The sequence below is a fragment of the Phocoena sinus genome, chromosome 19 (assembly GCF_008692025.1).
Source record: "Phocoena sinus isolate mPhoSin1 chromosome 19, mPhoSin1.pri, whole genome shotgun sequence".
In the NCBI taxonomy this organism is placed as follows: Eukaryota; Metazoa; Chordata; class Mammalia; order Artiodactyla; family Phocoenidae; genus Phocoena; species Phocoena sinus.
Window position 1 is genome coordinate 3,022,110 of NC_045781.1, and position 25,885 is coordinate 3,047,994.

The 25,885-nt window shown below is 60.9% G+C and overlaps 3 protein-coding genes across 4 annotated transcripts; 2 read left to right on the top strand and 1 right to left on the bottom strand.

The window, feature by feature from the left end:
- The first annotated feature begins 41 nt into the window (after positions 1 to 41).
- Positions 42 to 4,438, top strand: IL11 (interleukin 11). The gene is made up of 5 exons (XM_032612951.1): positions 42 to 189; positions 1,384 to 1,556; positions 1,725 to 1,811; positions 1,936 to 2,097; positions 3,083 to 4,438. Exons 1-5 carry the CDS (start codon positions 183 to 185, stop codon positions 3,251 to 3,253), a joined length of 600 nt encoding a protein of 199 aa, XP_032468842.1. The 5' UTR covers positions 42 to 182; the 3' UTR covers positions 3,254 to 4,438.
- A 93-nt stretch (positions 4,439 to 4,531) lies between these two features.
- FAM71E2 (family with sequence similarity 71 member E2) lies at positions 4,532 to 12,989 on the top strand. The gene is given in 15 exon segments (XM_032613329.1): positions 4,532 to 5,265; positions 5,451 to 5,605; positions 5,682 to 5,920; positions 6,324 to 6,346; positions 6,348 to 6,605; positions 6,687 to 6,790; positions 6,885 to 6,941; positions 7,376 to 8,043; positions 8,046 to 8,213; positions 8,216 to 9,137; positions 11,297 to 11,384; positions 11,475 to 11,948; positions 12,066 to 12,195; positions 12,603 to 12,703; positions 12,817 to 12,989. Coding segments are annotated over 11 exon segments (2,772 nt in total). The 5' UTR covers positions 4,532 to 5,115; the 3' UTR covers positions 11,325 to 11,384; positions 11,475 to 11,948; positions 12,066 to 12,195; positions 12,603 to 12,703; positions 12,817 to 12,989.
- Positions 12,990 to 16,748: 3,759 nt separating this feature from the next.
- On the bottom strand, positions 16,749 to 25,680 carry KMT5C (lysine methyltransferase 5C). 2 transcript variants are annotated; one of them, XM_032612824.1, is made up of 9 exons: positions 25,489 to 25,675; positions 23,606 to 23,740; positions 23,272 to 23,437; positions 22,796 to 22,905; positions 21,802 to 21,965; positions 21,623 to 21,642; positions 19,799 to 19,935; positions 19,531 to 19,691; positions 16,749 to 17,017 (listed from the first exon to the last, which is right to left on the bottom strand). In XM_032612824.1, exons 2-9 carry the CDS (start codon positions 23,713 to 23,715, stop codon positions 17,013 to 17,015), a joined length of 873 nt encoding a protein of 290 aa, XP_032468715.1. In that variant the 5' UTR covers positions 23,716 to 23,740; positions 25,489 to 25,675; the 3' UTR covers positions 16,749 to 17,012. The 2 variants fall into 2 exon arrangements, with proteins under 2 accessions (XP_032468715.1, XP_032468714.1); XM_032612823.1 differs by lacking the exon at positions 16,749 to 17,017 and adding an exon at positions 18,052 to 19,234 and having other exon boundaries at positions 25,489 to 25,680.
- Positions 25,681 to 25,885: the final 205 nt, after the last annotated feature.

Below are 25,885 nucleotides of genomic sequence, written 5' to 3' on the forward strand. Positions count from 1 at the left end.
ATAACCCCCCAGGCGCACACACTCCCTCACTGCCGCGGCCCTCGCTGCTCACACGCACATGCCTCCCCTCCCCAGGCCGAGGCCCAGCTGACCCCCAGGGCTCCCACGGCAGCGGACAGGGAAGGGTTAAAGGCCCCCAGCCCCCTGCCCCCTGCCCTGGGGAACCCCTGCCCTGTGGGGACATGAACAGTAAGTTGGTTCAAGCTCCTGGAGGGGGGACAGGGAGGAAGGAGGGAGGGACCGTCGGCGGGAAGGGTGGGGAGCAGACAGACAGCAGAATCGGACCGAGAGACGGAGGAGAGCGAGGGAGCAATGGGGAGGCGGAGACGGAGCGAGCGGGAAGGAGATTCAGAGAAAGCAGGAGGCCTAGAGAAGGGACGGGCAGAGCGAGACATGAAAGGACGGATCAGAGACGCGGAGACACCGGCAGGGCAGCGCGAGGCAGAGAGAAATGGAGACTCACAGACAGAGACAGACGAAGGCCAGGGGGTGATCCCAAAGGGCCCGGGACCCCCAGGGAGTCAGCGGGGACCGAGAGACGCAGACTCCCAGGGACCTCAACAAGAGAGGCTCCGGGAGAGAAACTGAGGCAGAGAGGCCAAGGAGGTGAGAGCAAGCCCAGAACACCGACCCCAGCTACGGGGAGGAAAGACAGAGGGAGACACAGGGGTGCAGACAGAAACAGGAGAGCCAGACGGATGCGGACGGACGGGCGGACAGACCGCGGCCTGGGAGGGCCCGGGGGCGGGCTGGGGGTGTGCTGCGGGAGCGGGGCGGCCCGGGGGTCGCTGATTGGCTGGCGGGCGGGGTGGGCGGGGCCGCTGGGGGATGGGCGGCCGCGGAGGGAGCGGGCCAGAGCCCCCGCACTGAGCACCGCCGGGTCCCTCTCTCCCCGCCGCGAGCCCGGCGCGCCCGCGCCTCTGCCTCTCTCCGCCCAGGTGTGCTGTGGGGTATCCCCGGCGCTGCGGCCCGGCCTTCCGCGGTCCACTCTGGTGGGGCCTACGCGGAGGTCTCCCGGGGAGGGGTCAAGGCCCCCGGACCTCTGTCCAGGTCTCCTTCCCCTGCTCTCAGTCCGGTTCGGGCTCCTGAGCCTCGGGAGGGGGCAGGTTCTGGCCTGTGTCTCCCCCCTCCTGCCCCGCCCCGGGGCCCAGATTCCGGCGTCCGGGGGCGGACGGGAGACGCCCGGCCCGTCTACCCGCCCCGGGGCGCGTCTGCTCCGACGGGCGGGGCGACCAGAGCCAGAGAGGGAGAGGGAAACCCGCCCAGGCCCTGCGACGTGCCCTGGGCGCTCCGCCCTGGGACTCAGGACCCCCACCCCAGCCCCTCCTCCCTCAGACCCCCCGGTCGGGCCTGAGCCTCCTTTCTGTCCTCTCCCTCCCTCAGGTGTTTGCTGCCTGGTCCTGGTCGCGCTGAGCCTGTGGCCAGGTAGAGCTGCTGCCCCGGGGCCACCTCCTGGCCCCCCACGGGCCTCCCCAGACCCTCGGGCTGAGCTGGACAGCGCCGTCCTCCTGACCCGCTCTCTCCTGGCGGACACTCGGCAGCTGGCCGCACAGCTGGTAGGAGAGCCTGGAGGGGATGGGCTGGGGCCAAGACCGAGAACGGGGAGGGCGTCTGGGCTACCACGGTGGCAGAGAGGGGGAGAAAGGAGTCCGGGGCTCGTGGTGGGGGATGAAGCGACCCCCGGAGCTGGGCAGGGTCCCTCTCACGGCTTCTTTCTCCCCAAGAGAGACAAATTCCCAGCTGACGGAGACCACAACCTGGATTCCCTCCCCACCTTGGCCATGAGTGCGGGGGCGCTGGGAGCCCTGCAGGTAAGGGCAAGGGATGGGTCAAAGGTGGGAGTTGGGCGGTGAAGTGGGTACAGGGGGTTAGGGGCTGGAGTGGACAGGTGCCAGGTGCTCCTTGACGCCACCCCCCACCCCACCCGTCCCCCAGCTCCCGGGAGTGCTGACACGGCTGCGGGCAGACCTGTTCTCCTACCTAAGGCATGTGCAGTGGCTGCGCCGGGCAGGAGGCCCTTCCCTGCGGACCCTGGAGCCCGATCTAGGCGCCCTGCAGGCCCGGTTGGACCGGCTGCTGCGCCGGCTGCAGCTCCTGGTACGATCACCTGGCTCTGCGACCCCAGGACCCCAGACCCCAGGCCTACTCCGAGACCCTCACCCTGTGTCCCTGAGACCCCAGACTCCAAAATCCTGCCTGGAAACTCTAAACTCTCACCCTGAGACTCAGAAACCCCATGGTCTTGTGACTCCAAGACTCCCATCCTGAAGCCCTAAGGTTTGAGAATCCAAACCCTCACCCCAAGACCTGGAGACCCCGGTCCCAAAACAGGAGGAATCCAGACCCCAAGCCCAGGATATTCTGAGCCTCCAGACCCTGAGACCCACCCATATCCTGGCCCTGAGATCCTGACACATCAAGACCCCAGACCCTCAGATGATGCACCGTGACTTAAAGCCAGACTGCAGACCCTGGCTCTGCAAACCTCAGATTTCAAGGACTTGGACCCTGAGATCTCAAACTAGAAGACCCCAGACCCTGAGCCCTGGGTCCCCAAGAGCTCAGATCTAGGTTGTGAGCCCTTAAGACCCCAAGACCCTGACTTTTAAAACCCCAGACTCAAGACCCTGAGATTGTAAGACTTCAGACCCCGGTTCCTGGTTCTGGTGACCCCAAAGACCCTGGAACTCAAATTCCAACTCTCAGCTCTGAGACCCCAGACTTGAGACCCCACCTCTCACACATGAGTCTCTGAGCTTGATCCTACAATGAGACCCCACATCTAAGACCGAGGCCCCAGGATCCTGGCCCTGCTGCTACAGACCTCACCTCCAGCCCTCTGAACTTGGCCCTAGAACCCCAGCCTTAAGACCCCCACCTTTTGGCCCCAGCCTCAATTTTCTGAACCCAATGTCCTGAAGAACTCCCAACCCAGACACCCCACCTCACAGGCCAGAGACACAGTGGAAATATGCAAGCTGGACCTCCCCAACCCTGATTCAGTACAGGCTCCAAATTCCCGCTTCCCCGGACCCTAACTGCACCCCTGGCCTGATGTTAACCCTCTGTCCTCTCCTGACAGATGTCCCGCCTGGCCCTGCCCCAGGCGCCCCCAGACCCACCGGCACCCCCCCTGGCTCCCCCGGCCTCACCCTGGGGAGGCGTCCGGGCGGCCCATGCCATCCTTGGGGGGCTGCACCTGACGCTCGACTGGGCTGTGCGGGGCTTGCTGCTGCTGAAGACTCGGCTGTGACCCTCCACCTAGAGCCACCAGCGCCCTTCAAAGCCAGACCTTATTTATTTATTTATTTCGGAACTGGGGGCGTGGCAGCCGGAGGACTCCGCCCTCACCATTGTCTCCCTCTAGTTAGAGACGATCCCTCCAGGAGACCTGGGCAGGGGGGCATCTGTGCCTTATTTATACTTATTTATTTAAGGGGGTGGGTGGGAGGCAGGTGGACTCGGGGGTCCCTGAGGAGGGAACTGGTGTCCCGGATTCTTGGATCTCTAAGAAGTCTGGCCACAGTGTCTCCCTGACCCCCACCCCTCTCGGCTTGGGCAGGAGCATATATTATTTATTAAACAATTACTTTCTGTGTTGGGGTGGGGAGGGAGGGGAAAAGGAGGCCTGGGTTTTTGTACAAAAATGTGAGAACCTTTGTGAGATAGAGAAGAGGGAATTAAATTTGCCATACATACCCACTTAGACGTGATTTCTCTGCGGGCCAGGGGCTGGATGCTGGGGTCCTTGGGGGCCCTCCGTGGACAGGGAAGTAGAGGAACCATCAGTCCCCCAGAGACTGTGAGTTCTTAGTCTCACAGTCAATAAATAAATATTTAATGGATAGTTACAGAAGGTTACCCTGTGACCAACAGTACTAGTACAGGGCAAGGCTGCAGGCTCAAGGTTGTTCATTATGGCAGTGTTTACAACAGCAAACTGGAGACAACCTAGATGTCCAACAGTAGGCGATGGTTATGTACATGACAGTGCATCCATGTGATGGAATACACCAGCCATGAAGAGGGATGCTACAGAGACTGCTTTAGGCATAGAAGAAGCAGGCCTCAAGGCTACAAACCACTGTGTGATCCCCATTTTGTATAGATACGTATAATCCATGGATTATTTAAAAATCCTAGAAGGAAATACACCAAAGTGTTGACTATGGCCACCTCAGGGTACAAGGTGGAGGTGGGATTGTGGGTGACTTTTGTTATTTGTGCTTCTCTGTATTTTCCAGAATTTTTACAATGACCATGTATTTTGCATGACACATGAAAAAATAATAACCACTATATTTAGAATGACAGAACATCAGCACCCCCCGCCCCGAAAGCCCTCAGAAGGGGACAGGAATGGCCATTCACTGTGCGCCTGCTCTGCGCCATGCCTTAAGTGCGGGGTTTTACTTACAGGATCCCGTGCATCCTCCAGTACCCCCCAATTTTACAGATGAGGGAAGCTGAGGCTCCTCAGGGATGCCTGTCGTTTAAGGCCACACAGCTAGGGAGAGGCAGAATATGATTTTGCCAAAGGTCTGGCTTATTCCAAACCTCATGTCCCTTTCTTTATAACCAATGTAGAGCAACTGTTGCCACAGACACAAACAAGTTAGATACAGGGAAACTGAGGCTCCTGAGGGTATAGACCTTACCCAGGGTATAGACATGGGTCAGTGGCAAGTTGGGACTGTAATTCAGGCCTCCCCTCTTAAGAGTCAGAAACCCTTTTGTTTAATTATTCACTTAAAACATCCCAGACGGCCCCTCCCAGGGCCCCGGGTCGTCCTTGGTTTGGGTCTGGAGCAGGGGCTTCTGATTCACCCACCCCAGCCCTCAAGACTCCAGGACAGGTTCCTGGAGGGGAAGGGAGCTGAAGGCCCCTGGAGACTTCCCAGGAAGAGCTGCAGCTGTGTCCGATGAGGTCACAAAACTCCTCCACCGAAGTCTCCTCCCCCAGGCCAGGGCTGAGCACCTCTGCAGGGCCCTGTCCAAGCCCTGGGGAAGCTCCACCCTCTGGAACCGCTGAAGCCCAAGGGGCTGGGGCCGGTGGGCTGGGGGGCCGGCACCCTGCCTCCGTGTCCCGGGTGACCAACACTTTCTGCAGCCATCATGAACCGGCTCTGGAACATCAGGCGTTGGGAGCCACTCCAGGGCCCCCTGAAGTGGGTCCCCACCCTGGGTGAGCTGCAGAAGACCCTCCAGAAGGGCGAGTACTTGCCCCTCCGCCCGCTGCCCATGTTCGAGAGTAACTTTGTCCAGGTCCCTGGCTCCCTGTGCCCTGGGGGCAGAGAGGGGCAGGAGGGAAGGGAGACCCCCTGGGCTGGGGGATTTGGGCCCAGGAGGGCACAAGGCAGCTGGGGGGCTGGGGGGTGGAGCTCTGTGTGGAGGTGCCAGAGGAGCATAAGAGAAAGGAGTGGTCCCACCCCCTCTCCCTGGATCCCCAGGTGACCAGTCGTGGGGCCCCAGTGTATGTGCACCACAGAACCAACCGAGTGACCATGGGCGTGGCCGCCTCCCTGCCAGGCTTGGTGTTGCCAGACATCCTGCTGATGGCCCAGCACCCCGCGGGCACGGAGCGCTCCAGCCTCGTCCTCACCAGGTGCCGCCATCCCCCCATCCCCTGCCACCTCGCCCCCATCTTCTGCTCTTCCGCTTCCATCTCCTGCCTCTGCTAGGATGGTCCTGCTGGACCTGGCCCACCTCTACGTCCACGACCTGTCTGCCTGGAACCTGAAGCTGCGTCTGGTCACGGGCTGCCGCTATTACCTGGAGCTGGACGCCCCTGACAATGAGGTCAGCTTCCTGTTTGACCGCTGGATCCGCCTCATCAACCTGCTCTGGCAGCCCGCCCCCTCCTGGGCCCCCAGGACCCTCCACACGCCCCCCATGGACCTGGGCCATGTGGCACCTCCAGGTGGGCCCTGACCCCACAGACCCCTGGGGGCAGCTATGGTTCTAGATTCGAGAGGGTGCCAAGACCAAAAGCCAGAAGTACAGGAGCCCCAGGAATGGAGCTGGGGCCAGGACCCCTGGCTCTGAAGGAGGAGGCCTGCACTCCAGAGTCTGAAGGAGGAGGGACCAGGGGCTGAATACCTGGGTCTGAGGGGGGAGGGGCTGGGGGCCTGGACCCCTGGGTCTGAGGGGGGAGAGAACAGGGGCTGGATACCTGGGTCTGAGGGGGGAGGGGCTGGGGGCCTGGAGTCCTGGGTCTGAGGGGAGAGGGGCTGGGGCCCTGGAGTCCTGGGCTGGGTAGGTAATGGAGATGTGGAAACCAGGAAGATCTCACCCTTCCTCATTGCCCCTCTTCCTGTCCACAGGACCCGTTTCACCACAGACATTCAGGTGAGCTGGCTTGGGTTTCCATCAGGCCCTTCCCTGAGTCTCAGCTTCTCCTCCACCAGGCACGGACAGCGCCTCAGCATCATACCCCTCTCTCCCCTGGCCGAGCCCCCCAGGAGTCCCCTCTGGGCCTCCCCCCGCACCGTGTCATCCCCATTGGGGTCCTTGACCTGAAGTGTCCCCCTGCCTTTCCAGTCATGATTGTCGAGCCCACCTTTCCTTACAAAATTCTGACAACTCAGAGACAGAGGAAGGCCAAGGTGAGCGGCCCCGGTGGGCCTGGAGGGGAAAAGGCTGACGGGGCTGCACCTCCTGACTGCCCTTCCTCCTCCCGCTGCCAGACCCTCAGGCGCAAATTCAAGTCTCAGGCCCTGGGTGACTCCGTGCCGCTAGGCTGGTCACAGCTGGAGCAAGCTGACACGAGAAAGAAATCGACAGAAAAGAAGTAGCCTTGGGGCCTTACTGCCTTGCAGGGCAGGGGGGAAGGGTGGGGATCCTAGTGCTGAAGCCGCCAAAGTCACACCAAATTGTCCTTACAGGTCGCAACCGGACCTCTCCCCTGAGAGATCGCAAACCAAAGTCCAAGTTGCCAGTGAGCACACCCCCCTCCCTCTGCCTCCATGAAAGGACCCCGAAATTCTGACCCTTCTGCTGAGAGCTCAGACTGCTTTCTTCCACCCCACCCCACCAGAGAAGCCCAGCATCACCTTTCGGACCATCTTCAGCATCATTTCCAATACACCTGATCACATGGCATCCTCTTCCAAGGCTTCCAATATACTGAGAGCCGGGGCCAACTCTAGAATCAGAGGGAGGAGGGCAACTCACAGTCTGAGGGGGGAGGGGCTGGGGGCCTGGACTCCTGGGTCTGAGGGGGGAGGGGCTGGGGGCCTGGACCCCTGGGTCTGAGGGAGAAGGGGGTTGGGGGTCTGGATCCCTGGGTCTGAGGGGGGAGGGGGCTGGGGGCCTGGAACCTGGGTCTGAGGGAGGAGGGGGTTGGGGGTCTGGACCCCTGGGTCTGAGGGGGGAGGGGGCTGGGGGCCTGGGTCTGGGCATCTCCACTGGCCTTGACCATCCTTCCCCTCCCCTCCATCTACCTACAGGGTTGCTGTAATTCTGACGGGGCCACATGCCTGGCAGGTTTACTTGAGACCCCTTCACTCTGTATCTCAGAGGACAGCCCTGAAATGCCCTTGCTGGGCTCCTGTGATCCCTTGCATATGTACCCATGGCAACAGGACATGGACGACCTGATGGACCCGGAGGCCAGCACCTTGTCCACGTCCTCCCTCTGCCCAGCCACCTACCCTCCTGACTTCCACAGGTGCAACGAACAGGCCAGGCCTCTGGACTCCGTGCAGAGACTGTGGCCGCCGCCCTCCCAGAAGCCCCCAGCCATCCCTGCTGCCTCTTGTAAGGCTCCATTCATCCTTGACCAGTCCCAGAAGTTCTTGGCTGTACCTGCTCCATCCCGGAAAGCACCAGTTTTTCCTGCTGCTCCCCAGGAGGCCCCAGCCACACCTGCCCCATCTCAGAAGGCCACACATGTATTGGCTACTCCCCACGAGGCCCCAACCACACCTGCCCCATCTCAGAAGGCCACACATGTATTGGCTACTCCCCACAAGGCCCCAGCCATGCCTGCCCCATCTCAGAAGGCCGCGCATACACTTGCTGTTCCCCCGAAGGCTGTGTCCCCCCCGCTCCAAACAGGAAATCTATGTTCCTACCTACCCCGTCCCATAAGGCTCTGACCTTACCTACCCAATACCAAATGACATTGGACCCTGCCACCACTGGCGTGTTGCTTGCGGGAAGTCACGGAGGAGATGTGCTTGAGAAAAGCAAGCCTGAAGGGAAGCCAGAGCCATGGTGTTGATGGGCACCCAGGAGACAAACATAGTAGAGGTGAGGACTCAGAAAACATCCCTGGAGCTGCCTTTCACCACCACCGAGAAGGAGTCGGAGGAAGTCCTGGTCAGCAGAGCCCAGGATGTCACCGCGGATGGCTTGAATGACAAGGGCAAGTTGGAGGACAAAGTCCGCAGGATGAAGGAGGAGATCTCTCTGGACATGCTGGGCTTCAAATCCAAGGAGGTGGGGCAGCAGCAGAAGTGGATCAAGACCCAGGAGCTGGCCATCGAGGAAGCCTCACAGGGGCAGACCGGGCCCTTCTCAGTGGAAGGGCTCACCTGTGCCAAGCTGATGATCACTGCCAGTACCAAGGATCCCTCCTTGAGATCAGCTCTGTCCAATCTGCCCTCCTGGCTCTCAACCCAGCAGGGGTCTGCCATGCCAACTATGGACACAGTACCCCTCAGCACCACCAAGGTGTCCTTGCTGGAGGAGATGCCGGTGGTGGTCAGGGAGCAGCCACAGTTGGGGGCCTGGGCGAAGGGGAACACGCATCCATGGGCGGAGGTGGAGGAGGTGCCCCAGGACCCAAAGGGGCCTTCCAAAGCGTCCCCCTTCCCCAAGCGTGCCACCAGCAGCCCCAAGATGAATGCTGCCTCCCTGACTCCCATCTCTCTGCCCTCAGCGAGGTGGGAGGACGTAATGGAGTCTCCTACCTCTCTGACCCCTGTCTCAAAGATGGAGGCCAGGGTCTCCCAACAGCCCAGGAGAGTATCTCAAGAGCCCAAGAGGGTGCCGGACCAGTGCCCCATGGCCACAGTGGGGTCGTCTTTGGAGATTCTCTTGCCCACTCTCTTGGAAATTGAGAGTATGAAGGATATGGTCTCCAAGGTGGAGAAGATAAAGGAGGAAGTGGGCATCTTTGCTCCTTCGTCCAGGTATTTGGGGTGACAGCTAACGTGTATTGTCAACTCTGTTATCCATGAGGTAGAGAGGATCATTCCTTCTTTTTCCACTTTCCTTTGTGCTCTCAGTGTATAGTGAGTATCAACTATGTGCCAGGCATCATTCTGTGCACTATGGACATGGCATTGAGCAATTTGGGGGGGGGGGTCCTCCTGGCATCTTTTGGGTAGAGTCCAGGGACGATGCTCAACATCCCACAATGTATGCGATGGTGCCCCACAGCAAAGTATGATCCTCCGCAAAATATCAGTAGTGCTGAAGCTGGGAACTCTGACAATAAAATCCACAGTAATTATATTGTACATTATTAGCTGATAGGGCTCCGGGCAAACAGCAGGGTAGGGAGGGCTACGAGTGGGGGTAGGCAGCTTCCAGTATTGGATTGGGTGGTCTGGGAGGGCCTCAGTGAGCTAGTGTCATTTGTGTAAAGATCTGAAGGAGGGGAGTGAGGAAGCCGTGTGGGCATCTGGGGAAATTCGTTCCCTTCAGAAGGAACAACCACTGCAAAGTCCCTGAGGCAGGAATGTGCACGATGTGCTGGACCAAGAGGGAGCTCCAGGACAGCCCAGAGTAGGAATTGTGGTCACAGGAGTCACGAGGGTGGCACCATCATGTGGGGCCATCTTAAGTACTTTGGGTTTGATGCTGAGCAAACTGGAGGTTTTGAGCAGAACGGCTGGAGTTGCTGTATGTTAGAAAGGACTCTCTCTGGCTGAAGTGTGGAGAAGGTAGAGGAGGAAGGGTGGGTGCCGGGAGAAGAGTGGGGAGGCAGTTGCAATGACGCAGGAACAAGATGATGGTGGCTTGGACAAGAGGGGAAGGAATGGAGGTATTGAGAAGTGGTGGGGTTCCAGAGATACTTTGATGGTTGAGCCAACGGATCAGCTCATGGATTGGGCATGTTGTCATGGCATTGAGGTTTGGGATCTGAGCCACTGGGAAGATGCAGCAGTCAAGGAGGCTGTGAGTGGAGTAGATGTCAGGGACAAGATCAGGAATTCCATTTTGGACATCTTGATTCTGAGATGTCAGGTGACGATGCGGGGTACGCAGCTGGACACATGAGTCTGGAATGATTTGGGGAATCATCAGCAAATGGATGGTTGCTGCAAGCTATGAGACTGGAGGTCACCAGCGAGTGACTGCAGGTGGAGACAGAGCCAAGGTGTTTAGGGAAAGGCGAACCATAGTCAGAGAGTGAACACTGAACAGCATCCTGAACACCAGAAGAAAGTGAGGAGCGTCATGAGGGCAGCCGTGTCAGATGCCACGAGCAGGTGAAGGAAGACGGGACGAGAGAGGACCTCTGGACGTAACAGCAAGGAGGTGACCTGGTGGGGACGAAGACCTGAGTGGGGCAGGCTTAAGGGAGCACAGGAAGTGGGTCACCGTGCTGCAACTCTTGAAAACATGTGGCTGAGCCAAAGGAGCTAGACACAAAAGGCCACACAGTGTACGATTTTCGTTTGCAAGAAATGTCCAGAAGAGGCAAATCTGAAGAGACAGGAAGCAGATTGGTGGCTGCCAGAAGCTGCAAGGGATGGGAGGAACGGGAAGTGACTGCTTAATGGATTTGGGGTTTCCTTTTGGGGTGATGAATATGTCCTGGGAGCTAGGTAGTGGTGGTGCTTGCACAACATTATGAATGTAATTTATGCCACTGAATTGTACCCTTTAAAATTGTTACAATGGTAAATTTCATGAGATGTGTATTTTCCCACTACTTGTATACATACATATGTATGTAAAGAGGGGAATCGGAGAGGAGGAGTAGACCAGCTCTTTCCAAATGATCTGCTGGAAGGGGAGGAGGGACCTGAAGAGGAAGCTGGAATAGGATGTGGGACAAAAGAGGGCTTCTTAAGAGGAAAGAGATATTAGTGCGTTTGGATGTTGGGGCAAAGGATCCAGAGTCAAACTTGATATTAAGGAGGCAGGAGGGAGAGAAACCTAGGAGGGACACTGGTGGAAACGTGGATTCCAGCTCAGGCTTGCCGGGCCCTGGAGCAGGACCACGCCCCCCCCCCCCCCCCCCCCCCCCCCCCCCCCCCCCGTCAGCATGTATTTATTGAGCAGTTACTACTCTCTCCCTGCCGATCCCCCAAAGCCCTCTCTGGCTTTCTCTCTGCAGCATGCACGGTTCCCAGCGGCCTCAATAGCGGGATGCGGGGGACTCAACCTCAGTCGCCGAAGTGTCCAGAGGAGCCCAGCGGGGCCAGGTAGCCCCTGAACCCTGCAGATCAGCCTTATACCTAGCGCTGGCGTCCAGGAGCCCGGACCCCACCCTGTCTCTTTCCTCTTCCTCACAGGCCCCTGGGTGTTGTGCCCCTCTACTGTAAGAATCAGGGTGCTGAAAAGGCTGGGCGGGGATGCTCCTTCTCCGGTAGAGACCAGAGCTATCTATATCTTTATATATTGGGGGGGCGGGGGGCGGATCGAGGGAGAGCCCGCGTGGTGGCCCAGTTTCGCAGAGATTAAAAGCATGAGCCTGAGACTCGGCAAGAGCAACACCCGGGTGCCTGTGTGTGAGCGCCGGCCCCAAGTGGGGGTGTCGGGCCGGAGGTGGGAGTCGCGGCGGGGGAGGCAGGTCCACACTGACCCCGCCCCGCGTCCCAACGCAACGGCGCAACGGCGTCCATTGGCTGGGGCTCCGGGGGTCCCAGCCAATCCGACCGGGAGGGTCGTGTTTTTCCTGGGCTGGGACCCTCGAGACTCAGAAGCGAGGGGGTCCCCGGACGGAGCCACAAGCACAACTGAGCCAGTGACCCGCTGACATCAGCCTGGTGAGGGCAGGACGGGTGGGAACGGGGGCTGGGTTTCGTGGTGGGGGTCAGGAGCTGAGTGCGGGTCGGAGCGAGGGGCGCCCCCTAGGCCCCACAGAACCCCATCCCTCCCCGCAGCAGACGCCGCCTTCGTGGATGTTGGGTATTGATTGCCCAAAGCCCTGAAACGGGAGATGGCCAACGGCACCCTTCGACCTGCGCTTCCCCAAGCAGAACCAGACCCGTAACTGTTACCAGAACTTGCTGGGTAAAACCTCGCGGGCCAAGTTAGGGGGAGAGGGTGAGAGAAGGTGGGAGGCAGGAAGAGGCGCGCCCCACCTGAGGACGAGGAGAGGGTCCTGGACTCGCCGCGGGGGCGGAGACCGTTGGGGTGGGAGGTGGAGCGGACCACGGTCTGAAGGGGCGGGGCCTACCTGGGAGAGGAGGGGCCTTGTATGATAGGGCGGTACCGATCAGTGGAAGGTCGGGGCCTATTCTGGAGGCGTGCGATAAAGTCACGGAAGGGTGGGGTGACAGAATAGGCGAGGCCTGGCGGGGAGGAGGCGGGTCTGCAGCTGGACCTTTCTGGAGGGCGCGGCCTTGGCGTGGAGGGGGCGGGGCGTGCTTGCGACCCCGCCCACCTGCCCGCTCCTTCCCCCCCGCCCCACTCGGCAGACTACCGTCCCTGCGTCAAGAGGATGAGGCGCCGCGGGAAAAGCACACAGCCCTGCGAGTATTACTTACGCGTGTTCCACGCGCTGTGCCCCATGAGCTGGGTGAGTGGACAGAGGGGCAGCGCACAGACAGGCCGGGCGAGGGTGGATGGGCCGGCTGAGTTGAGCAAGCGCCCGCTCCCCACCTTCCTCCATCCTACCCACCCCCACCCCAGGTGCAGCGCTGGACCGAGATCAAGGACGGGACTTTCGCTCGCAAAATCTAACGGCCCGAGGGCGGCTTCTCCGAGGGATCAGTATCAGTGTCATCACCCCCAATTCTCTCATCTTCCGGGCCCCACCACCCCAAACCCCGCCCCGTCTTTAAGCTGCAAATAAAGCTATGTTATTGCTGATATTTCTTCTTAATGTCTGGTCAGTGAGGTGCGCACGGGGGCGTCGGGAGATCCTCCCTGTGTGTGCCCTGCAGCCAACACTACTGGCTCTAATCATGGGAGGGGTGAGGGAGGACTGGGCTCCATCAGGGCTGGTATGGAGGGAGGACAGTCAGGGTAGGAGCAAGCTGAGCCCCCCGCTCCCACCCCCTTCCCACCTTCCCCCCTCCAGCAGGCAGCAGTCTTCTCAGCAGGGTCTCCCTTGGCTCTTTGAGTCCCAACACTTGCCCACCAGGACGGTTCCAGGGTCCTCCTGCCTCTCAGTCCCCACAGGTACCTGTCACCCAAGTCCTCCCTCCACCTCTTCCTTCAGGATCCTCTTCCCCTCCTGGACCACCTCCCCAGCTGGCTCCTGGACTTCCTGCCCCACCCCTTCCATCCCATCTCAAGTTCCAAGGAGTCTTTTATATACCACCCAGCGCTGACCCCATCACTCCCTCCCCTGCTCCCCACCCTTCCCGGCTTGCCACCACTCCCTCACTCCCCTGTCCCCTTTGACTCCACATCCCTCCCAGTACATCCCCAACCCCATCACATGAGCCCCTCCCAACAGGGTGCTCTGCACTGGTCCCCTAGGTCTTTGGAGCGCCCTGTCCACAGCCAGGAGCAGCCTTTTCTCCTCTGATCAAACACACGTCACTTCAGTCTTTCCTGCCAGCCCATTCCTGACTGCGAGCTCCTCCAGGACGCTCAGAGCTCCAGGATAAATTCTTCTTCGCTCCCGCCCCACTCGGGCTCTGGGCCTGCCCTCAGCCAAGCTCAGGGACCACAATGCTGAGATTCATCCTGATTCCAGATGCCCCTCAAAATGTCACCTCTCGGGGCTTCCCTGGTGGCGCAGTGACTGAGCGTCCGCCTGCCGATGCAGGGGACACGGGTTCGTGCCCCGGTCCAGGAAGATCCCACATGCTTGCGTACCGCAAAAAAAAAAAAAAAAAAAAAATGTCACCTCTCCAGCCACCTCCCTCCCCCCCTCCCCCCCACCCCGAGCCAGGCTGAGGAGTGACCCTTGACAGAGCTCAGAGCCTGGGGCTTCTAGCCTGACCTAGATGGGCATGAGTCCTGGCCATCAGCGGGGTGGTGGATTTGACTTTCTGCCTGAAGCTGTCAGTCTCCTGGGGCAGACTGGACCCCCAGACTCTGCCTGAAGTGATCTCATGAGGTCTCCATTCAACCCTAGGGTTCAAAAGTAGCTATTACTAATCATATGACAACTTACTGGGTGGCCCTGGACAAACCTCCTGACCTGCGTCACCTCAGTTTCCCCAGCTGTCAACAGAGATGGTGCAAAATCCCGTTATCAGGAGGGGTGGAATGATGGGAGGGACTGGGTAAGCTCAGGGGAGAACTGGCTCCATCCACTCCCCTCACCCCCTCTATGCTGCCCTCATCCCCCTACCCAGGGCACACCCCAGATGTGCCATCTCCCAGGATGGCTCCACCCAAAACCTTGGCCCCGGGCCCCCTCTCTCAGACCACAACCTGAGAGGCAGAGGGGCAAATGAGGGCATGGGGTGTGGACTCAGACAGACAGGCTGGAAGCTACAGGAGGGGGTGAGTCGTTCATGTGACCTCCCCCGACCTGCAGACCTCTGGCCTGCACAGAGGTGGCGCTGCTGCAGGAAAGAAGGAAAGCCGTGATGCCACGCAGTCCAGGCAGCTCTGAGTCACCGAATGAATGGGGCTGGCGGCTGTCTGAGCACTTGGTGAGGTCATCCAGGTAGCATCCAAGCACAAGGCCTGACACCTGTGCAGCCACATCCAGCCTCCTGACCTCACCAGAGCGCCAGTGCTGGTAGTGTGTTCTCGCCCTGTGGGCCAGCAGCCCCTCCCAGTTCCCCCTTCTTTCCCTCTGGGGCCAGGATCCCTGCCACCATCCCTTGACCACTCCTGGGACGTTCTTACACTCCTGGCTTCCCTTCTGACCACCACTGCCCTATGGATGCCTGAACCCAGGGCAGGGCCAGACCCACTTCACTTCCAGCTGGCTGGGCCAACACTCTCAGCCCCCAAACTCTGGCTCTGAACACCTCTTCCTAGGCTCCTGGGCCATCTTTGCCCACCCACATCCTGAAACCCCCAATGTCAAGCTCACTGTCCCGAAACAGCCTCCCGGGACAAAGGAGACTGACTTCCCCATCCCTCCTCACAACCTGCATCCCTGCTCTCCTCCTCCTCTCCCTGCTACCCCCTCCCAGTCCCAGCCCATCAACCGCACACTTACCCTCTTCCCCTCCCTCTGCAGCTCCTTCCTCCCAGTCTACTGAAAGGGTCAGGTGCTTCCCGGTCAAAATCACAAAACCACTCGGTGCCCTTCACCCGTTGCTCCATGAACCCTCCAGGCACTGCTCTGGCCCTCGTCTCCACCCACTCCCCCCTCCCATGGAAGCCACTGCTGAAACAAGCCCTGAGTCTCCAGTGGGCACGGCCCCGGCCTCCCCTCTGGTGTCTGCCTCTTTCCCATCCCAAGGATCTCAGAGCCTGGTTGAGCTCTGAGAATGGGTTCAAGTCCTGGCCCTGAAGCTTGCCAGCCTTGTGGCCCCAGACAAACTTCCTAAGCCCTCTGCACTGTGGCCTTCTCACCTAAAATACAGTGATAACGATACCTAGACTTCACAGGGCCGTGGGGAGGGTGATGCTGTGTCACAAGCCAGGACAGTGTCCAGTGCAGCTGTCCTCAGGGTGTGTGGGTTCTCTATGTAAATAATTTGAGGCACTCAGAGTCCTCATGTCGGCCTGATTCTGGTGCCCAATATCATGTTGGAGGTGGGGGTGACCGATCGTCAGCTGTCCTCCTGGATCAGCAACCCCAGGATGACCAACACCATCAACAGGGCCCTGGAGCTCCTGCTGGCATCTGGTCAGCCCCATGCACAGGATAAAAGCATCAGAGAGCTCCCCCAAGGGGAGAAATGGGATCCAGGATTGGGCTCCCTGCCGTCCCAGTAACCCAAGGAGGGGAACTTAGAAAGCTTTGGGGAAGGCACTGCAGAGTGCGGGGCTTCCTGAGACTCTGGCCTGTAATTATTTCCTGTTTCTTTCAACTCCCTCCTCCTCCTCCCCCAGCGAGATTCTCCGTTTCCTTGCTCTGGCCCCCAAGTGTATGACGGGGTTCTCAGCTTGAGCCTTGACCCTTCGACCCTCCCCCTGGGGTTCCCAAGCCCCAGCTCCACCCAAACATCCCAGGGCCCGCCAGCTCACTGGACCCAACACACACTCCTCTCACTTCCCTATCGTGGTTGGGGCTCCATCTACCTGGTGGTTGAGGCAGAAACCTGGCAGCAAGGCAGGCTCTGTCCACGTACCAGCTGTGCGGCCTCAGGCAGACGTGCCTGCCCTCCCGACTACCTGCAAAGGCAGGGGGGTGATCTTGGTAGCACTGCTGTGAAGGTTGATGCCAGATGCACAGAACCTGCGACCAGCGTCAGCTGTAGTTATTGTCCTGGAGGTCTTCCTTCCCCGTCATCCTGTCACTCTAGCCCAGTGGTTCCCACTGGGGGCTGGCTTTGACCTCTAGGGGTACATTTGGCAATGATCACAGATATTTCTGTCACCACTAAGGGGATGCTACTGGCAACTCGTGGGTGGAGGCCTGAGAGGCCACTCCTCGTCCTGTGACACAGGATTAGCAGCTCAAGACAGCAGCAGTGTTGAGAGTGAGAGACCCCGATCACTGGTTTCTAATCTTCGTGTTTTGGGTTCCAGACACTTTTGAGAATTGGATGAAGGCTCTAAACGCTCTGCGCCAAGAACACGCCTGTGAATACGCAGTTACTACATTTGAAATAGGATTCCAGGAGGTTCTCGGAACCTCCAATGTCCATCCAGGCTAAGCCTCCTTACTCTGCTGTCATATTTGCCGAGAAGCCATGAATTTCTGCTTGTCTAGAGGGACAAGTTCTTTAGCGACTGTGTCAACCATCTCTCTTCATTCTCTTCGTTACCACTTGCTGACTGGGAGGCCCTCTCCCTCGTTTTTAACCTGAGGGAGAAAACTAGGAGGGTTCAGTAGGCTCTGCATGGAAGAAAGACACATTTTCTCATTCTGAAAGGGATGAAGCAGGCTATACATAAATAATATGAATTTTAAAGTAAAAAAAAAAAAGTTACCTGCTTTGAACTGTCCTCATCCCCACCCCCAGGTCCACTGTGGAAGTGCCCCTTCCTGGGCCATCTCCTTGGCCCACCCAAGTCTTCCTACAGCCTCTCCATGTGTGTTCACCCCCTCTTCTCAGCACCCCCATGTCCCTCATGCATATGGCCTGGCCTCATCAGCCTCCAGGGTAAACTTTTCCAAGGCCGGTCGACATGGAGGAGATAAACTGGGGCCTGCAGCCCACACACGACCCTCAGACATTCCTGGCTTGTCCTCATGAAATGGCTGTGAGGCCTCAATGAACAAAAAAAACATATCCACAAGACACTTTGCAGCGGGTGCCTGGTACCAGGAAGCACTCACTGATTGTAAGCTGTTAGTATTTCCTTCTGTAGAATGGGGGTTGAGGTGAGATGGGGGGAGTTCCCTGGTGGCCTAGTAGTTAGGATTCTGGGCTTTCACTGCTGTGGCCCGGGTTGAATCCCTGGTTGGAGAACTGAGAACTGAACTGGATCAGAAGAAACAAGAAGATTCACTGTCCTGGCCTCACAGAGCCAGGCCAACCGAGATGACACACGTGAGGTCCGGGAGGGGCTCTGACTTCAGACAAGGGTGATCTGGCCCCAGGTGACCCGGGACAAGTCACTCTAATTGCTGGACCTCACTAATCTCATCTGAAAAATGGGGAGACTCCCCACCTGGGTGAGAAGATGGGACTGAAAGCATTCTTTATGAGCACAGTTTGCGCCTCTGTACTCGGCCATCCTCAGAGCCCACTGCCCTTCCACCCTTCCAAAGCTTTCAGGGCCCAAAGTCTGGGCTGCTTCCTCCCGGTCTGGTCTCCCCAGCAAGGCGGAGGGTCTCACCCTCCCAACGGACATCACTTCAAAATGTAAATCACGATGAAATGCTTCCCAGGGCACTGCTTATGACAAGGTTTTAATAAAATAAAATAGAAAGTTCAAGTGCTTCCAATCCCTCAACATACCCCATTCTGGCGTGGGGGAGGGGAGGGAGCCCCCACAGCCCAGTAGCACCAGGGATAGCACCATGAGAAAGATGAGGTCGCACCGGCCTCCCTGAGACCCACGGGGGTGGTGGGGACATGCCCCTGGCCGCCCCCTTGTCGCCCCCCACCTCAGACACAGAGCCAAGAGCACACTGACTCCCCTCTGTAGGGCAGTGTCTAGGGAGCGCCAGCCCATGTCAGTTCCACCTCCTCCCGAGGCCTGGGCTTCTTTGGAGAAGCCATGGGGCGGCCCCCACCCCTTATGGCTTTGCTCCCTGGGCAGAAGGCGGGTGGGGAGGGAACAGCTCCTTCAGCCCTGAGGCTGGGGCTGGGGTGGGAGGGCGGCAATGGCCAGGGCTCCCTGCTAGGATGGGGGTGGCTCAGGGGTCAGCAGTCACGAAGGGTCAGGGGTCAGATCCCCAGGGGGTGTCCAAACCAACCCGCCCCGGGGGTCAGAGCTGTGCTGGGGTTGAAAGTCAACGCCCTCCCAGAGGTCCAAGAGCTCCTTCTGGAGGTCGGTTACTGAGAACTCAGGGCAGAGGGGACCAGGAGGGACGCCCTCCTCTCCCAGCCTGGGCCTCCCTGTCCAGCCCGTCACGGCCCATCACCGTTGACATCCAGGTCGATGGAGCCATGGCTGACCACCAGCCGCAGGCGCTTGGGTGGGGAGAAGGGGGCAAAGGCAAGGGCCTGCTTGGGGATGGGGATGGGGCCTGGGGTCCCGGCAGGGACGGGAGTGGCAGTGGCAGGCGGGGCCGGGGCCACACGGCTCAGATCCACACGTACCACGTAAGGCAGCCCGTAGCGCCGGGCCCAGTGCCAGTCCTGCTGGGGGGCCCAGCGGGCACGGGCGGCCAGCCCCAGAGCCACTAGGGCCTCTGCCCGCAGGCAGCAGTGGGGGCCACAGCCTCCCCATCGGTGCAGGGAGACGCGGGCAGCACGGAGAACGGGGGGTGCCGGGGCCCGCCGGGGCTGGGGGCGTCGGCGCCTCCGGGGGCGCACCCGGAGCTGGGGCTGAGGCAGCCACTGGAGCCAGAGGGGTGAGGCATCGGGGCGGGCGCCGCAGGGCGGGGGGCGCAGGGGCTGGCAGGCAGCTGTGGAGGCCCAAGGGAGGGGGAGTGGGGAGAGAAAAGGGCATCTGTGTGAGCAGGGCCTCTTCAGAGGGGAAAAGCTCCTGCTCAGGCCAGCCGCCACCCACCCCCACCCCTGCCCGATGCTCTTCAGAGGGAGACAGATGAAGAGAGGGATGTTCAGGAGTGAGGTTCTGTCTGGGGGACCAAGTGGGGGTACCAGGAGGGACAAGACGAGAGGAGGGCAGAGAAGGGGCTGGGGCTGGGGGGGCAGCTGATGAAGACAGGCCAACAGGACAGGGTCCCCGCCCCACACTCACCGCAGAACAGGTCCCGGCGCAGCGGGGGTGGGTGGGCACAGGCCCGGGGGCCATCCAGGCCCTGCTGCAGCCGCCGCTTCGTCTCCCGGAGCTCATACTTGTCCACGGGCCGGGGCGGCAGGGGCTCCTTGGGCTGCAGTCGGAAAGCTCCTTCGCCTCTCCTAAGGATGGGAGGGAAATGAGGAGGGAGGGAGGGGTGGGCCCTGAGGATGCACTTCTGGTTCCCAGGATCCCAGGGACCGTGTCCCTTCCTGCAGGCCATCCCCACCTCTCGCAGGTGTAGCATTCACAGTGCTCATTCTTTTCACCGAAGAAGCCTTCGCCGTAGAAGCAGGTCACCTCGTCCCCTGGCTCGATGTCCCGGAGCACCTTCACGCAGGCTGCGTTCCCATCTGCAGGTACGAACTAGGGGCCAGGAGGCTCAGCGCCCTGTCCTGGGAGTGGCCTGGCTCCACCCCGCCTGGCCTGGCACCCTGGCCTCAAGGGTCCCCCTAGGATGGGCAGCGCCGGGAGCCTGGGGAAGAGCCCTGCCCAGGGCCTGCCCTCAGCATGCACTCCCTGACCCTCCCCCGTTTTGCTGGCTCCCACCCTCCCTGCAGGACATGACCTAACCAGCCCCTGGCACCGTGCACAAGAACTGCTCCCTCCAGCACTCCTTCTCGGGCTCCTCTGACACACCCTGCCAACCTGCACCTCAGTGGCCGAGATGTGCGCCTCTGCCTGGCTCTGCAGCCTGCCCTCCCCGAGGCCTGTGTCCACCCCGCAGCCCCAGTCCAGGATCGCCACCCCTCTCGCCTGCCTGCTCCTGACTCCAAGCTCCCCATTTGGGAGAGGCAGCACTCCCACCCATCTGTCCATCCTAGCCTGACACACACCTGGGAGTGCCCCTGGCCGCCCGCCCACCCACCTGACGCCAGGACAACTGGCCGGCACCTCTCGAGCGGGCAGTGTTGGGTGTCCTCTTTCCCTCCCTCCCTGAGACCCCAGCTGCCCCTCATCACCTCCTATACAGCTCTGCCCCAGGCTACCTGCCAGGCCCACCCCCGAAGCTCCCAGAGCAGCGGCACCAGGGCCTCTGAGAACCAAGCCCCCTTCACTCACTCCGTGGGAGCCTCCATGGGGCAGACCCAGCTCACGCTGACACACGAGGCGGGAGCTACTGTGCCTCCTTGCTCTCCGGTGTGGCGCCTCCCCTCTGAGATGCCCTAAAGCAGCCCCATTTGCCCTCAACACCTAGAAAAATCCTACTCCTCCTTCAACGCCTGGCTCCAGCGTCACTTCCATGCAGCCTGCGGTTCCATACCACGTGGTGGCTGACCCCCACCTCACCGAGCTTTGCTCAACTCTCCATCCTATCCAGCGTCTGTGCCCCGAAACCCACGGAACAGTGTGCAGAGTCACAGGACGCTGCCACACACCCAGCCTTCACGACTGTCCCAGGAGGCAAGTTCTCCCCATTTCCCATCCGAGAAGAGAAAACAGGGCCAGGGCAGCAGAGCCAGGACTCAAACCCTCCCCACACCCCTGGGGTCCCAAGTGCGGCCAGGTGAGCCCCACACTTGGCAGGGTGCACACCCAAGGCCTTACAGGGGCCATCTCCCCACAACTCCTCTCTCTCACTGCTCCGTGCTCCACACGCAGCACAGGGTCGGGGGTGGCCTCCCAGAACCTCCTATCAGGAAGAGTCCTTGTCCTCCAGGGCAGCGCTTGCTCTGACCCCACCCCAGGAGGCCCTCCCCAGCCTCCTGCTATCACAGCTGCCGTGGGTGTCTCCCTGGGAAGCCCGGGGCCCATGGCACAGGCAGGGGCACTTTGTGTCTCCCCATCACCACACTCCCGCCAAACTGGCCCAGCCCCCCGCCCAGGTTCAGAGAAGGGAGAATGCGGCCAGCAGGTGGCAGCCTGGGTTCCAGTGTGACTTTAACCAGAGCCCCTCCCTCCTCTGACAATCGCACAAGCGCCAGTGCTGCACAGCCAGGGGTGGGAAACTACTTTGTCAGATGGGGAGACCCGGGACAGTTTCTGGCTATTCGCCGAGCAGAAAGCCCCTCCCTCGTGCACATTCCTGCGAACGGGGGTCCCCAGGTCTCACCTTGCAGTTGGGTTTGCAGTCTGGAGCCAGTTGGGGGGTCGCGGGGAGAGAAGAGAACTGGGTCAGCGAGCCAGAGAGCCGGGGCTCAACCCCTCCCCCGCTGGCTCCTCGCACCACCCCGCCCCCGGCCCCGCCCCCACTGCCCCCTCCGGCCCCCCCAGCCCCCTCCTCGTCCCCACCGTGGTTGATGAAGGCGGCCGGGCCGAGCCACAGCTGAGCGCTGCGCTTGCGGGTGGAGTACATGATACTGAAGTCATTCTCCCCGGCCCTCAGCAGCCCCTCGTCCGCCTCCCGCAGCTCTGCGATGCAGCCCACCAGCAGCTCCAACTTCTCGTTCTTTTTCCTGCCCAGAAGCCAGGTGGTGGGTCTGTGAGCACCTCCCTGACCACCAGTGCTGGGGACAGGGGCCCCTCATCCCAGGCCTCCGGCGGGAAGAATCGATGGGACGCACCAGCCACCGCGTTCCAGCTCCCAAATCTGAAATTCACCCACCGTTGCCTCTACACCTGCGCAGGCGCGGCACCCTCCACCTCCTGAAAGCCTGACCCGCATCCTCTCCCGCTCTCGGTTCCTCCAGCCTCCAGTGTCCACTGCCTCGGCCTCTCGCAGTCCAGTCCTGCCCGGAAGTCCCCACAGGCGCCCCCGCACTCTTCACTAGACCCTTTGGCTCATCCTTCGGGCCTCAGCCTAGGCCTGGCTCCCAGGAACACTCTCAAAATTCCTGGGCAGGCTCAGGACTCACTGAGCAGCTGTGGTCAGCCCTGTGTGCTCACTCAGCTACCACCTGCCTTCCCGCTAGAATGTGAGCAGTGGGCAGGGTCCTCTTGTTCACGGTCCTGCCCCGTACCCAGCAGCGATTGCTACGCAGCAGGGGCTCCAGTGGGGATGAAAAAAAAGACAGCACAGTCCTGGGTGCAAGATCAGTCCTTTCTTGGCAGCCCCAGAGAGCCTGGGTCTCGAGGGGATCTCATCTCCCAGCAGGGCCGTGGTGGGCCAGGAGGGTCTTGGGGGACCAGACCCGGCCTCCTTTCTCTCAACACAGACATCTTCATGGCCCTGTCCCGAGTGTCCAGTCTCCTCCAGAAGGGAGGGGGTTTCCTCCCCCAGCAGCCCCCAGGGAGGAATGCCTCCTGTCAGGCCTGGGGCCCTGGGAGGCATGTTCTGCCCTCTTACCAAGCGCGGGTAGACACAATCTTGGCTCCATTTGTCTCCATGGAATAACGGGTACAGGGCAAGATGGTGAAGCCGCTTTCAGGCAGGAAGGCTCGGAGGTAGCGATAGATCTGGGGGAGGTGAGGGGTGGCACGGTGAGGACGTGGGGCAGGGTCGTCCTCGGCCCTCTCTCCTGGGTTCTAGTCCTGCTCTGCCACTGACTCGCTGTGTGGTCTCAGGGAACTCATTTCCCCTCTCGGGGCCTCAGTTTCCTCATCTGTCAAATGAAGAAGTTAGACTCCATCTCAGAGGGCCCCCCAGCTCTCCTTTCCTAGGATTCTCTGAGCCTTGCCTCAGATGGTCCCAATGGCTAGGAAGTCAGGGAGTCCCGGGGAGCTGTGCTGAAGGTCTGCCCGACAGGGCGGAGGACCCAGGACAGGCAGAGGAGACGGGGAGAACACGAGGGCCGAGGGGAGGGAAGGGAAGGGCTCCCTCACGTGGGTCTTGAGGGCAGCCTCCTGCCGCGGGCCCCGGCTCTGGAAGTAGTGGGCCATCCAGCCTCCCAGCGTCAGGGCCCGGTACGCAGCCTCCAGGTCCCGCTGCCTCAGGAAGGCCTCCAGCGCTGAGCGCAGGTGGTGCTGTCGCCGCAGGGGGGGCACGGGGCTGGGGGAGAGGGCACGCCTGGGTCCCAGGGCCTTGGCCTATTCCCTCTGGGCCTTCCCAGGCCCCACCCCCACCCCCACTCGGAGCTGAGAGGAGGATGGGGCTGAGGGGTGGCAGTGGAAGGAAGGGGTCCCGAGCCCTCGGTCGCCCTCCCCCAGGTCGCCTCACCTGACGTTCATCTTATGGGTGCGGAAGCCGAGGTAGGGGTCCAGGACGAGGCTGGTGGCGAGGTCGTCATTCTCACACAGTTCCCTGGCTGTCACTCTGTCGGGGCCCATGGTGCCCCAGGCACCATGCTGCCTCCTGCAGAGAGTGGAGAGCTCAGGGCAGGGGCAGGGGCGGTGCCCCGGGCGTGTGCCTGCTCTATGTCACTTATAGGTTGTGTGAGACTTAGGCAAGCCCTTCAGTCTCCTCATTTATAAAGCAGGGAGAAAAGCAATACTGACTTCACAGGGCTCTCGGTGAAGATGAAATGCAACAAGTGCTTCTGACAATGGGGAGATCCCCAAAGAAATGCCAGCCACCATCGTTAGTAGCTGCATCTCCTCCAACCACCTATGACAGCCCCGCCACGTGCACACACACACGCAGATTCCCCAGGACCCCCATACACACCACACACACACGCACACACACACACACGCACACACACACACACACACGCACACGCGCAAACGTGCCAGCTGGCCCACGGAAGGCTGATTAATTGGCAGTCTGGGATAACCCTAAAGGCTTAGTCCTGCAGGAGGTGGAAGTCAAGGGGGACCCAGCAGCTCCACCTCTGGCCCTCACCAAGGAAAAAGCCCAGGCTTCCTGCCCAACCAGAACTGCTTGTTCCTCTGCCCATCCCCACTCTCTCCTGGCCTTGGCCTCCACCCCCATCCCCAGCAGCCCTTGGGAGTCCTCAGAAGGCTCTGGGTGAAACCCCAGGCAGCCCGAGTCGGAGGCGGGTGAGGGGAGGGAGAGCAGAGGAAGGATCCCAGCACCTGCTCTCTTTCCAAGGATTCCGGAGGAGGGAGGGGCACAGAGGACAAAGCGGGGGGAGGGGGGGGAGAGAAAAGGAACGGTGTGGAGAGGCAGAAGAGGCCCATAAAAAAAGAGGAGAAAGACGGGGATTAGCAAAACGAAACAAAACAAGCCTCCTAACCCCGACTGCAGAGGGCCTGGTGGGCACCGACACCACGGTACTTCAGGGAGAGCAGATGGGGGACGGCGAGGAAAGGGGAGCTGCAAAGAGATCAGGCGCTAGAGCAGCTGGGAAAGGGGGTCGAGAAGGCACGCAGGCTGGGGATAAATAAAGAGGGGGCGCTGCGGGAAGGCGCTGGAACAGAACGGAAGCTGCAGAGGGGCAAGCGGGTAATACGGACACTACAGGGAGGGAGCTGGGGCAGGGAGAAGGGGCGGGGGTGCCTGCGGGGGAGACCGAGGGCTGCGGGAAGGCTTGGGGATCCAGGGAGGATCCCAGGAAAGCTAGCAGGGAGACCAGGGGCCCAACGAAAGTAGAGAAGGACCTGGAGGTCCAGGGAGGGTCCTGAGATGGCATAGGGGGGCCTAGGGGTTCCAGAACGGGGCTTGGAGAAGCAAACAGGGACAGGGGAAAGTCCTAGGGATCCAGGGAGGAGCACAGAAGAGCCGCGAGAAGAGAGCCTGGGCTCCAGGGAAGGATCTGGGTAGACAGTGAGAATCCAGGGCAAAGGCCTGAGGTCCAGAGGGAAATTGGGGGAAGCAGACAGGAGCCTGGGGAGGCAGGGAAAGTGCAGGAGAAGGGCCTGAGATCCAGGGAGGGGAGTGTAGAGTCAGAGGGCGAGCTGAGGGTCCAGGGAAGGGCCTGGAGCGCGAGAGCGGGGCCTGGGTAAGGAAGCACAGGAAAGGGGCTGGGCGCCGAGAGCAGCCTGAGGCTCGCCGAAGGGCTAGGAGACGTGGGCGCCTGGACACGAGGAGGGGCCAGGCGGGGAGGGGGACAGTCGGGGCTGGGGACGACCGGGAGCCAAGGCGGCGCGGGGCGGGGGCCGAGAGGGGGCTCAGAAGTCGGGCCCCGCGCCGCCCCTCACCCGCTTCTCCTCCTCCTCCTCCTCCTCAGGCGCCCGCGCTGCGGCTGCCACCACCTCCCACAGCCTTCTCCAGCTCTCTTCAGACACGGTCGCCGCGCCTCCCGTCTGCCCAGCCGGGCCCGCCTCGCAACGGCCGTCACGGCCTTCCATTGGCCAAGGTCGCCGCCATTCTTCAGTCGCTCTGAAGCTTGCGCCGCTCCCGTTGGCCGGACTCCGCTCTGCCCCTCCCTGCCCGCCCCACGGTCAGCGCCCCTAAAAAACTCCGTGTCGCCCTCGCTGCTGTTGAGAGCCGCCAACTGCACCCAGTGGCTGCCGCCGCTGTCCTTCCGGCGCTGCCATGGAGACGTATCCCCGCCCACGGCCCAAAGTCGACACCCTCATTGGCCGAAAGCGCCGT